Genomic DNA, 13,910 nt, shown 5'->3' on the forward strand with positions numbered 1-13,910 from the left:
AAATAGCGCAGGGTGTCTTTATGAAAAGTTAACATGTTTATTTTAACTATACAACCCCTTGCAACATAAATGACTTAGATCTGAGTACTACACGTTATTTGGATACCTCTTCCTTATTGGAGCTATGCCTCTAGAATCAACAGTTTGCTACTAAATTGTCGTATGTGCTATGCTTTCAATTTTATCATGTATAAGCGTCATTTTGAATTGATAAAACTGAACTATAAGCGAGCAAGATTATCTCCTAACATTTTTCTTAGTTTTATGTAAATCTAAGTTTATTTAACTTCAATCTTATAAACTTCAAAATTTAACCAACCGAGTTTTTGTAGCATTGGACCTTGTTCATATATTTTTATGTTCTTCATATTTATGATTATTTCTTTGATAAATATTTCCTGACATAAATATACAAATCTGGTTTCATGTGCAGAGTCATGGTCCAATAGGGTTTAATTGTAATATGGTCGCAAACTTTTAATGCAACTTGATAATTAATGATATAAAAAAATGCAAGCATTTTCTCTCTAATTGATTATGTTAAACATTTAAAATTTAGATTGTGAGTGAGATGGCATCAGCTGCTGGCCTTCCATGTAAAGTTGATCCAGCGTTAGTTGCTGCACTTCGTACTCAAAAAAATGGTGAGTAAATCAAATTCATAGAACCATATTTGTGTGGTCCCATCTCATTAATGGCCGTTGTTGGGAGAGAGAGGTTATACTTTACATAAATGTGTTGCACGATAAATGTTTGATTTGGTACTAACACTTCAAACTACATTGACTATGAGGAAATAATTTATATCGATCAGAATAGATCTCATTAGATATATTTTTCTTATTGCAGATCCAGTGTAATTATCTCATTTTATAGATACAGAAGACTGACAAAAGTTTTAAATGTTTTTTCGATGGTTGCTTCATTGTTAAGCCTGTCTCCTGTCAAAATACTCTGAAACTTAGTTAATTAAAATTGCAGATAATTAGAACTTTTACGAGCTCTCTGAGTTTTCGATCTAATTTAATGTTAAAATTTCTTGTTTAATTCAATTTTTTTCCAAATGTTTTGGGTAATTTAAAGTTGTTGGAAAAAATTGTGGTTTTTGTATGAGCAAATATAGTTTGGAAAAATTCTATTAGCAGTGAGATTTTGTTCCTCTCGACCAAGTTGTTACACATTAAATCTTTGAGTACCAAAAATACACAATTTTAAAATTCTGGTAGTATACAAGGATGTCGTTTTTTTTTTATCTTGACTTGTGGTTCGAACTGCCATGGTAACATTCTGTCTGCTGAGCAACATGAAAAGAACCCGCAGAAGTGCCGCAACACGACGTGGCATGGACTCGACTAATGTCTGAAGTAGTGCTGGAGGTAATTGACACCATGAATCCTGCAGGGCTGTCCATAAATCCGTAGGAGTAAGAGGGAGTGGAGATCTCTTCTGAACAGCCCATTGCAAGACATCACAGATATGTTAATCACATGTATATGTTACATGTCTGGGGATTTAGGTGGCCAGCGGAAGTGTCTAAAGTCAGAAGAGTGTTCCTGGAGCCACTTTGTAGCAATTCTGGACGTGTGGGGTTTCGCATTGTCCTGCTGAAATTGTCCAAGTCAGTCGGAATGCACAATGGACATGAATGGGTGCAGGTGATCAGACAGGATGCTTACGTACCTGTCACCTGTCAGAGTCGTATCTAGACGTATCAGGGGTCCCATATCACGCCAACTGCACACGCCCCATACCATCTCAGAGCCTCCACCAGCTTCAACAGTCCCCTGTTGACATGTAGGGTCCATGGATTCATGAGGTTGTCTCCATACCCGTACACGTCCATCAGCTCGAAGCAATTGGAACCGAGACTCGTCAGACCAGGCAATGTGTTTCCAGTCCTCAACAGTCCAATGTCGGTGTTGTCGGGCCCAGGCGAGGCATAAAGCTTTGTGTCGTGCAGTCATCAAGGGTACACGAGTGGGCCTTAGTCTCCGAAAGCCCATATCGGTAAATGGTTCGCACACTGACACTTGTTGATGGCCCAGCATTGAAATCTGCAGCAATTTGCGGAAGGGTTGCACGTCTGTCACGTTTAATGATTCTCGTCAGTCGTCGTTGGTCCCGTTCTTGCATGATCTTTTTCCGGCCGCAGCGATGTCGTAGATTTAGTTTTTTACCGGATTCCTGATATTCACGGTACAGTCGTGAAATGGTCATACGTGAAAATCCAAGTTTCATCGCTACCTCGGAGATGCTATGTCCCATCTCTCGTGCGCCAGCTATAACACCACGTTCAAACTCACTTAAATCTCTATAACCTGCCATTGTAGCAGCAGTAACCGATCTAACAACTATGACAGACACTTGTTGTGTTATATAGCCGACCACAGCGCCGTACTCTGATTGGTTCCATATCTCTTTATTTGCATACGCATGCCTGCACCAGTTTTTTTGGCTCTTCAGTTTATATACATACATTGAGTACACGTGCTTTGCCCCCCCCCCCCGAAAAAAGTTGAAATGACGGCCCTGGGGCCAGTTCTGAAGATGTACCCAGTGCATGGGTCCACCCAGGCACGGCTTGGGGTGGGGCTCAAGGACAAGGGTGGACCTCAAGATAATGAGATCTGTTTAAGATTTTTGAGATTAAGCATGTGATTTTGTAATCAAGCATTTCAGTACAGGTAAGAGGATTTCAGAAAAATCTTAAGACAACCCAGTATAGACTCGGGTTTTATGATAGACTTTTGTAAAAAAAATGGGTGCTTCTTTCTGTGAAAGCGGTGCCTTTTGTATGCTAAAACATACGTCAGAATTGAATTTGCTTTTTGCATTAGATTTGTTTTTTTAGCAACTCAGTTTGACGAAAAGAAAATTACTGTTGTTTTGACCAAAAGCCAGCAAAACTTTGATGTAATTTAATGAAAAGCTCATCCGTGCTGAATGAATACAAGAAAAGTGCTCTTTAATGACGAGTGAACTATTTTGAATAAATGAAATATAGAAAAGTACCAAAATGATAATTTGTAAATTTTTAGTGTTTTTTTCTTTGATAATTTAATTCTCCTTTTTAAGCATTATTCAGCTAGAATGGGTCAAGAATGATACAAATTACATTGTTTAACCTATGGATCAAGGTGTACCATTCAAAATCTGAAACTTTTTATCGTCATTTTAAAAGTAAGGAAAGTATTGGAAACTACAAATCACAGTTATAAATTATTAAAATTTCATAACTGATGATTAAACTTTAATAATTGATAATTATTATCCTATATGCATATTGATACTTAAGTTGTGATTTGTAGTCGTTTTATATTTATCTAGTATAGATTAATTCAATAATTCAAATTTTGGATAATTCAATTTTTTTTCCAGTGACTTTACACTTCAAATTAACCAAGTTGGACTGTACTTGAAAATGTAGTAGTTAATTGGGGGAGAGGTCTGAAGAGACCAAAATGAGTGAAGAGAAAAAGGACTATTGGTCTCTGTATGTGGTTTCACATACTAATGAAGCAATAAAAGTTTTATTTAAAAAGTACTCCATTTTCAGCAGTAAATCAAGGGACAAGCTTTTTTTTTATGCTGTTCATATACTTCATATCGTCACCTTATAATGAAAACCTTATACATAAATTTTTTTAAAAAATGGCTTTTTCACAGTTTTGGATTGAAAACATATCTCACCTATTTATTTATCTATAAATTTGCACATAACTGACATTAATTTTTCATGTAGAAGTAGCAGAGGATGAATACACAGTAGCCTGTTTACTGATGGTTTTTGTTGCTGTATCCCTTCCTAAATTATCTCGCAATGAAGGATCATACTACAAAGCAGCTCTTGAAGGTTTGTAAGATACATATCATTGAACTTTAAAAAGTTGTGTTTGAAAGGGGGGGGGGGGAAGCATGTGCATAAAATTGGAAAAAACCACCTTGGGAAAAAAGGTGTCATTTTTAATTTTTTATGCAGATCAGTGAAAGTAGTCGTACCGCTAATTGGGTTATCTTGAAACTCACTAAGTGATGCTTATGGACACTGAAAAACAATACATTATTTCAATATATGCGGAAAACTGGTTGCATGAAGAGATATTGATGTTTCAGGAAAGGAAAAGTCTTCTCTGCACTCACATGGACTGGAATCCTGGTCTCTCGTTTGCCTTACGAGTGCTCTACAAACTAAGCTATGAAGACAGACAGAATATTTCCCCCTTGGAACACATGTATATGCTGAATGGATTCGTACAATGTACGGCAGCAACATTGTGCTAATAGCTCAAAAATGACTTCAGGGTCACCAGATGCACGGAGCCATCCAGTATATACGTGCGCTCCAAGGGGGGCTATTCTGTCTTCCTAGCTTAGTTGGTAGAGCACTCGTCCGGCATACGAGAGACTGGATTTTGGGTATCCGTGAAGGCAGAGATGAATTTTCTTTTCCTAAAAACATCAGTATCTCTCAGTATCAGTATTATTGGGAATCTTCAAGCTTTTGGCGTTGGATGGTCATCTCAAACCGGAGTTTGCTGATATCCAACTTGCATCTGGAGGACTCTGGTTTGAACCCCACGTCACAACTGTGGTGATTGGCTGAAGTTGCTTTTCTGTGGTTCCAAACTTTGAGGCGTTAATGTGAGTGCATCTCCCTGTTAAAAAGTCTCACCACAGAGAGCAACAGTCCTACAAATGCTACAAATATTCAGTCATTACACTTCACTTCTGAACTATAAATGGCAGCACTGAAAAATCAGACACAACACTAGATACGCACTCAGACTGTTAGGTACACACACTTACACTTCTGGCTCAACTCACTAGGTAGTAAATTTCCCATGGCGATAGACCTTGGTTTGAAAGAAAGAAAAAACTTGTCAGGCAAACGAGACACCAGGGGTCGAGCAGGGCCGTCTTAAGAGCATCATGGGCCCCCGGCCAAGTGGTTTTTCTGAGGCCCTAGCTGCTAACTTCTCAACATTCAACTACTTCTCATTTTTCTGAGGCCCTTTCTTCTCTTGAGGCCCCTGGGCCGTGCCCCATGCGTTAAGGCTGCACTGGGGTCGAGTCCCTGTGGGGTCAGAGATGGATTTTCTTTTCCTGAAACATCAATATCTCTTCATCAGGCACGGATCCAGGGTGATGTGTTGGGGGAAGATTTTTTACAGTGAAGGTGTTGATCAGTGAGGCCCAGCCTACTGTATGCAGGTGTCAAACATGCTTAAAATAGAAAAATTAATGTTAAAAAAAAATTAAGTAAGAATTGAAATTAATTTAAAATTAAAATTTAAAACCAAGCATCTGGTTGCAGCACTGCTCTTAGAACCTTTTCCCACTTAGTATGATTCATTTCCATGGTTCCACCTTCAACTAATACTCAGACTTAAGACGTTGTAAGCGGAAAAATGCTCTAAACTGGAAATATTAATATTTCCCGTTTAAAGCATTTTTCCGCTTACAACAGCTTTTGGAAAAACGTTAAAAACGGATCCACTTATAACGTTTAATCCAGGTACTTATTTATTCAACCCTGAAAGATTTCAAATTATAAAGGCTTAAAATTATCAGATGGGGCAGAGGTCTATATTTTCATAGATATAGAGAGGCTATGTTCAAATGCTCACCTTCTGCAGCAGGGCTTTTAAGCTAGGTTTCTTTGGGGGACTATGCTTAGATTTTTCATACTTTTTAGGCCCTACTATAGTGAATTTGTAGAGTAAAAAATCAAAAAATGATGAGAATTGTTCTGAGCCCTGTTAGCCTCGCCCTGTGGGAGAGGGGGGGGGGCCCTGTTAATGTCATTATCAGTGAATCTGTAAGCGAATGCTACTTCATTCCCTGAGAAAACCCCAGATGTGCTACAAAAGTTATAGAATTAATATTTGTAACCCATTTATTTTAAAACTTTAAAATTTTCACTTACCGAAAATAGCTTTTTTTTTCTCGAAGATATGGCCATTATTTAGTCCAAGTCAAGCTTGCATATTTCAGGACAGAATTAAAAAAAAAAAAAGGATAACAAATGCTAGAAAACGATGATTCATCTTATTCAATTGACCCTCCTCTGGCTTCTTTATTCTTTTGACCTTACCAACAGAAGAAAGCTCAAGGTTGAACTTTGAGTGCACAAATTTTAGCGAAAGGAAATTTGAGAAAAAAAATAAATTTAAAAAAGATTAATAAAGAAAAATATTGAGATAACTGGGGTTATGTTTGCTTGAAGGCTGTTGGGAGGGGTGATCGCCCCATCACTTATTATGTGAAAGCTCTTTGGGGGTGATCGCCCCTTCCTGGATCCGCCACTACTCTCCATGCAGCCAGTTTTCGTATATATTGCATTAACAAGGGAGAGTGACGTCTTTTTATAAAGTGTACATTATTTTCATTGATTGATTGTATTTTATCTAAAGTAGATTTTGTGTGAAACCAAAATGATTTATTCTTTCGAAAGATAATTTTCTTAGATCTGAAGACTAAAATATTATAATTATTAATATTTAATTTAATTATATATAATTTAATATAAATATTATAATTATATTATATTACTAAAATATTATAATTATATTATATTACTAAAATATTATAATTATATTATATTACTAAAATATTATAAATCTGATTATAAATTTTCAGGGCATGCAAATAATATTCATTGCTTAGCTCAAGCTATTAATGGTATTGCTGGTGCTTTATTTACCATTTGTGGCCATGGGGATATTGAAGACCGTTTAAAAGAGTTTTTAGCAGTGAGTATTTGAATATGTTATTGCATTTTTTTATTTATTGTGATTTTTTTTTATTACAACTGAACAAATGTGGGGGGGGGGGTATAAATAACTGAAATGTAAAACACCATAGTATGAGTCCAGAAAAGGGAACCTGAAAAAATATTTAGTTACTCATTAAAGATTCGGAAATGTTAAAAAAAATAAATGTTTAGTTCTGTATGCCAGAGGTAAAGGGGCGCCATTTCACAAAAGGGAAATTTTTAAAGGAGACCTGTGTTTAATATATTTTTTTGTATGTCTTTCTATGGAGCTCGCTGGGTTTTATGAAGTGAATATCTCTCTTATTTCAAGAACTCTGGAGAAAAGCATTGTTATACAGGATTTATCATTGTAGATGGAACATATAACACATGGAAATTGTGCCGGAACTGGAAAATAATACCATGTTCCAAATGTTTATGGAATTGCAAAAAAGTCATTTTTCAGATGAACAAAATTAAATGCATGATAGTGTGAAAAGTACTTTATTACAGACCAGATGCGATTGGCACTCAACAACTCGTTTAAAAAAAAATTTAGAAGACTAGAAAACAAATACAAATAATGTCTGTCCCAAAAGTTTATAGAATGATCAAATACATGTTAATTAATAACATACTTTTTCCATTATTTTGAACCTCAAACAAATTGTACTATTCAGTTTCTATGGCATGTTATAAGGTGTTGACTGAGTTGAACTGTTTCCATTGGAGTAGACTTCATGACTTATTACAGGGGTTCTCAAACTGTGCGCCGCCAACTTCTGTCATAGGTGCCATGGAGCAGTAGCCCAACAAAGGCTTTTCGAAGAGATCCTTTGTTAACCCTTACAGCAGTAATCCCAAGATATCTCGTCAAATTTGATCTACTGTATGTGGGTCACTCCCCAAATATCTCGGGCTCTTAACACGCTTTTATTTTCGATGTGGCAGTTATAGTGCAGATCAGAAAAATTTCAAAAATGGCTTAAAGGGTTAAACTGCTCTGGAGAGCCGAGATACAATGACATGAGATATGAATTGACATGATCATCATGTCAATTCATATATACCCATATACATTAGATCAGTAGGCTTCACTTTTGATGCGGGTGGCAATGCCCCCATATCTCCACCCAAGACTCTAGCCTATTACTTATGTGGTGCTTTGAAAATGGTAGCTGATGTGCCATTTTCATATGCACCATAAAACCAGTTTTTTTGATTTGTCTTATAACAACAGTATTTCTCGATGCATTCAAGTCACAAGCCCGAGCAATTCCACAAACTGACATTATTTGGTTAGATGTCATTCTTTTATCAGCCCATCGTGTGAAATTGTACACCAAGGTCTTCCTGACCGTGTCTCAGATGGTAAGGTTTCTTACTGGCTAATACACATTAAATAATGTTTTTTACAGTAATTTAAAGCCTTTGAAATATCGTTAATAGGCTTCCCCTGCAATTTCAAAATTTTGTTGACATTCCACGGAAAGCTGCGTCGCTCTTGGCTTATTGTAACAAAAAAAAACTTGTCTTCTGTATATATATTTTTCAATCCTTACATCACGATTACACATTTTAAATTTGTATATACATGTACATTCACTAGTTTCCATTAAATTTTTGAGATACATAATTTCAACAAATTAACAATTGGAAATAAAATTTTTATAACTTTGTAACAAGCATTATTTATATTATTAGAAAAATACTTATCATTTTCTGTGAAAAATGATAAGTATGCTATATACTTCTGTGCTACAAAAGTTAACAGAAAAAATAAGTCTATAAACTTTTAGGACATTGTGTATAGTTACAGATGGTATGGTGTTATACAGGATTTTCACTGTACTTTCACTTTTTTGTATACATATTCACTTTTTTAAATTATACCTGTGTGTAGTAATCCAGATCAATAAGACATTTGCCTATAGTACCAAAGGATGTATTGAGGTTTCATTAATTCAAATACCACTTGGTCCTGATGAAAATGTTTCCTTATGAAGAGATACAATTTTCACATATGGAGGGAAGGTGGTGCCAAGACCATTTGCAGGAAGTCTCTGTTCAAAGTGATTAGTGTACCAATCACTCAATGAGACAGGCTGTCCCATAAATTTGAATGAATTCTAAAAACTCAGCAAATTGACGTACCCATTGTGTGGTTTGCACCTTTAGACTTGACAAAGAGTTGGACTTCTTGACACAAGAAAAAAATTAGTTTAAATTCTCACCGATAGGTGGCACCAAATTGATAAAATATACATAAAGCATCTAGATTATGTAGCAGGCATTCGTTTTCACTTGAGAATGTAAAAACAACTGCAAATGATCAATGTGTCTACTGCAATACCTGCTTACGAAGGTTTTTAACAACTGGCTGTTGCGAAGATGTATTTCGGAAAGGGAGAAAATTCAACTGCCCCTGCGGGGAATCGAACCCACGTCCTTTCTTTTTCCGGGTAAACGTTCTGGACCACTAGACTACAGAGGCACCAAATCTCTCCTTGGAGCTCATGTACACTGAAAGGGACCGTACATGGACGGCCAGACCAGACTCAGGCCAAGATCACAACTGTTGACGCTGCCACCAGATAGTGACTTATGCAAGGATGACGTGACTCTCCGCTACCATACAAAGTTTTTAACAACTGGCTGTAGCAAAGATATGCGAATCTTTGTCTCGGTGCCTCTGTAGTCTAGTGGTCTAAGACGTTCACCCGGAAAGTGAAAGGAGGTGGGTTCGATTCCCTGCAGGGGCAGTTGAATTCTCTCTTTTTCCAAAATATATCTTCGCAACAGCCAGTTGTTAAAAACCTTCGTATGGTAGCGGAGAGTGACGTCATCCTTGAATACCTGCTTAGCCTGTTAGAAAATCCTGCTTTTATTTCTGGCAAAACACTTTTATGAACAGTCTGATTCCGTGCCAGAGGCATGGACGGAGATATGGGGGGGGCCCCCCCCAGCGTCAAAAGTGGAGTGGGCAGATCTAATGTATATGTGTATATATGAATTGACATCATCATCATCATCGTGCCCCCCCAGCAATAATGGCCTTGCCCCCCCCCCCAGACTTCCAAGTCTATCTCCGCCTATGGCCAGAAGCTATGTTAAAATCTGTCTTTAAAGGGCTTCAAAAATTTTCTTCATCCTTTCATTAAGACCCTTTTGAAGTTTTTATGATGGCTAGTTAAGACTAGACTGGGGGTCTCAAAGTTTTACATGGTGTGGTACATATCTATCACACATTAATTAATCAAATTTACTTTTTTCAAGTCCATACTCATGGCCCTTTATGAAGACTAAATTTTACATAGTCAGTGCTAAAACTTCTGGATTTTTTTTTTTAAAGTTTCAGATAATAGTGTATAATAGCAGTTTTGCATATTTTTTCACTTCAAAGTAGATTGTGATTACTTATATTTGTTGCTGTTATAATTTTTACATTTATAAATTTTTTTTTCTTGCAGCTTGCGTCTTCCAGCCTGCTTAGACTTGGACAAGAAACTGATAAAGAAGCTACTCGTAATCGAGAATCAGTGTATTTACTGCTGGACCTTATTGTTCAAGAATCGCCTTTTTTAACTATGGACCTTCTAGAATCATGTTTCCCTTATGCATTGTTGAGGAATGCATATCATGCTGTGTATCGAATTGAAAGTGTGTGACATGTAAAATCTCAAATGCTGCACAGTAGATGAACATAGTTATTGTGTCTATATTGGCATACATTTCCACATAGGATATTAATGTGCATAAATATTCTATGCATATGTATGGGGAAATGTATGTTGATAAATGCATCATGCTATTTATGCCTATTAAATTATGAGAAGGGAAGTTAATTGCTAAATAATGAATACTGGAGTTTTGTAACTTCCAGTATCAATATTCATTATGGAAAGTAAAAAGCAGACCTCTGTAAGTTGCACTTCAGAAGTAGTTTTATTATTTTATACTTCTTAGTTCATGTCTAAGACATTTTAAAGCTTTAGTTCAGTAAGGTTGCTGTTATTTTCAACTGCAATAAGACTGGGTTGTTGAAGTGTGTTGCAAGCAGTGCCATTACTCTCCTGCATTGTACATTTTAAGATCAAAACTCATAGAGTCATTTCTTCATGTGTACATTTTAGTACTGAAGCAGTGCTATCTATGTGTAGCAGTGCTTTTTAAAATGAAGTATTTTTTGTACATATTGTATGTAATTTCCTTCTTTTGGAACAAGAATTTTCGAATTTGTTAAATAAATTTTTATAAGAATTTTCATTTGTTTGGTTATTTACACAATACATTTACATTGCTACCAAGTCTCCCAAATTTCTACTGCATCTCCTGAAAAATTCTTTTACCACCTGAATTTCGCCTGCGATTGTGAAAAATCCCTAGATTTAGGGAAAATTATTCCCTAAGAATTTACCCCCAAAAAAATTGCTGCTTCATAAGTGTTGTGCCATTTCGTCAAGTCACAAAAAAAATTCAGTTTTGAGGGAAAAAAACAAAATTCGCCACTCAGCAAGCGTCAGTCTGGCCTTTCGAAATCCAAAATTGGCATGGTCGCATTTATCTGTTTTATGCATGTCCCATTTCGGGCCCGACACAGATTTTTTTTTGCGAGATTTGAGAGGTAATTTAACCCAAGGACTTTAACCTACTGGTTAAAGATTGGCCGTGATTAGCGATGGTTTCCATGGTTCATGGTTTTTGCAATGGAAAAAATATATCCCTAAAATTTCCCTTTTACTAATGAAAAATCCCTAAAATGTTTTAAAAGATTCCTTTTACATTTATTGTTGTACAGAATTTGGATCCACGTGAAAACCTCCCGAATTCTCATTCTCTAAAGTTGGAAGCTATGCATTTAATGAGTCATACTTGAACTACACAACGGGCATGGAACCCAGGTCCATAAGACTGGTTGATATACTCATCTAAAGTACCAAAGGATCTATAGAGGTTTCACGAGTTTGATACCTGGTTCATCCTTGTCAGAAACTTTCCTGATAAGGGTACAACAGAAATGGCGACGTGACCACAGAAAAGATTACTACTGTAGGGAGTCCCACACCAAGGGCTTAGCACGCCAACCTCTCTGAGTATTAAAAAAAACTGCAGTTTGGAATTGGTAATAAATTGTAGGTTTCGGTCTAATTAGCCCTTGTGTGCGGAAAATGACAGTGGTGCAACAAAAATGATTAATGAACTATACAACTTCAGTTTTTTGTAGCAAAGTATTAATTCAAATAGAACATTTTTTGAACATCACTTACACCTTCCAATTAAGAAAAAGTATTGAAATGATGAATGAATCTCGTATGTCATTTATTCGGCAACAGGCTGTATAGGTATTAAGCGGCAATTAGAAATCACTAAACCCCCTTCAAAATGCCATATCTTTATTAATGAAGTAGGCTTTCTTCTCTCTCTCCAATTTTCAGCAGGTGCAAACTAAGGGTATAGGAAAAAGTTTTCTATTGAGAAATAAACTTTACAAAATATCTAGGCCCGTCAGCGCTGAAATAAGAGGCTTTTATGGAGGCGAGATATCTCATCATTGCCACTTAAAGGGTTAAAATACAGAATATCTTATACGCCCAACCTTCTAAAAACTCCAATAAAGTTTTATGCTTCTGAATGAAATGTTCACTGAGATAATTTAACTTTGAATTTTAAGATTTTCACTGCAAAACCTGTTACCAGATGCCAAATGTGAAATCTGGTTCTATAGATTCATTAGAGACAACAAACTCTCTCTCTTGCAACAAAAAAAAAAAATCTCTGCCCAATCTTGACGTAGCATTCTTTCCAATAATTTAAAATTGATAATCCTGACAAGAAGGGATAATGTATCTGACTCATTCATCTGTCTTGTTTGAAATCACTCAGAATGGTCCACATACTGGCTACATCCGTGGTCCATTTTAGAGCAATTTGCTGCAGTTCTACCCCGAAGGGTTGAGTTGTGCCAACATTGTCTATAGTGAGGTATTAAATTACCATCGTTCCTTTTTTTTTAACAGAAAGGAAATGAAATTAGCACAATTATTACACAATTAATGTTGGCTTGTGACTAAAATTTAGAGGTAAACCTTTCTTTGCTTCCTGAGCATCTATAGCATGGTATATTGTCGGAGCCAATTCACTGCCACAGTGACTCTCAACCTGGGGTACACTTACTCAGTGGCGTGAGAGCCGGGAGTGCCTCGTGTGCTCAAGCACTTCCAGAATTAATTCAGAAATAATATATCCTACATAAAGCTTAAGCTGAGCACCCACAGATGTCTGATGCCCCTGGTACGTGATGGGCCATTCAGGGGGGTAGGAAAAATGATCAGTTTTGGTGGAAAAAGACTTAAGTGAAATAAAAGATGTGTAAAACACACACACAATTGTGACTTGCATCAATTTTATAAACAATTTTGCATCTCTGGGAATACAAAATCCTCATGCATTTCTAGAGGTACGCATGTCTAGGGGTTAGCACAATCCTTTAACGCACTTCTAGGGACAAGCCTCGTACGCATGTCCAGGAGCGGAAGTCACCGAGGGTTCTCAGGTTGAGAGTCTTTCTAAAGGTAAGTAGGTCTCTTGACACCGTTTTTGGGAAGCGGCTCGCTTAAAACATGTCGGAATGCACATGTGCGGGATTATCAAAATTAGGTTGCTATCCATTGGCGCCGACTGGCGACCAGTGAGTGTTTAAATTTATGTACTTCATGATGCCTCTACATGCTGTTCGTCGATGGTACAGTTGGTAACGTAATGTGTTGTAACAGCACGAAACTGGAATTCGCACCACTCTCTGCCTGTTAACTTTTTTTTTCGCGCTTTCATCTTCGGTTTTTTGATGGTGTTTGATTAATTCTTTTTCATCGTAATCTTTTTTAAATAGCTTTGAAACATTGCACAAGTGAAATGAGGTTCATTCTTAAATGTTGGCGTAACCAAGTTTAGGTTCAGTTGTTCTCAAAGCTGATATTAAACGTCCCGGCAGAACAGCGAGCCCGCCGGCCCCGCGAGATCAAATGGAAGCAAAATCGCATCGCCCATCATATTTTTTTCGGAAGCGTTCATCCATAAACATTTTTTATTTGAGCGAAATCGCCTATCAACTCTCGCGTTTGGCGATAAGTTGCCGATCAAAACACATGTTCAACAC

General features: G+C 36.8%; 1 protein-coding gene and 1 non-coding gene across 5 annotated transcripts in view; both read left to right on the top strand.

Annotated features, from left to right (window-relative positions):
- The window catches only part of Hem (Nck associated protein 1 Hem), a 119,407-nt gene extending 108,393 nt beyond the window's left edge, over nucleotides 1-11,014 (top strand). For 3 of the 4 annotated variants that reach the window (XM_089233000.1, XM_089232997.1, XM_089232998.1), the window contains 4 exons: nucleotides 560-644; nucleotides 3,743-3,853; nucleotides 6,640-6,752; nucleotides 10,225-11,014. In XM_089233000.1, coding sequence (XP_089089126.1) covers nucleotides 560-644; nucleotides 3,743-3,853; nucleotides 6,640-6,752; nucleotides 10,225-10,422 — 507 coding nt within the window. In that variant the 3' untranslated portion in view covers nucleotides 10,423-11,014. The remainder of the gene's footprint in view (nucleotides 1-559; nucleotides 645-3,742; nucleotides 3,854-6,639; nucleotides 6,753-10,224) is intronic. The other variant, XM_089232999.1, reaches the window with a different exon arrangement.
- TRNAS-GGA (transfer RNA serine (anticodon GGA)) lies at nucleotides 9,443-9,516 on the top strand. The gene has a single exon. It is a non-coding gene; the product is annotated as a tRNA-Ser (tRNA).
- Nucleotides 11,015-13,910: the final 2,896 nt, after the last annotated feature.

Source organism: Pholcus phalangioides, unplaced genomic scaffold, assembly GCF_987345545.1.
Source record: "Pholcus phalangioides strain wild (caught in Gottingen) unplaced genomic scaffold, Ppha-v1.0 ptg000007l_1, whole genome shotgun sequence".
In the NCBI taxonomy this organism is placed as follows: domain Eukaryota; kingdom Metazoa; phylum Arthropoda; class Arachnida; order Araneae; family Pholcidae; genus Pholcus; species Pholcus phalangioides.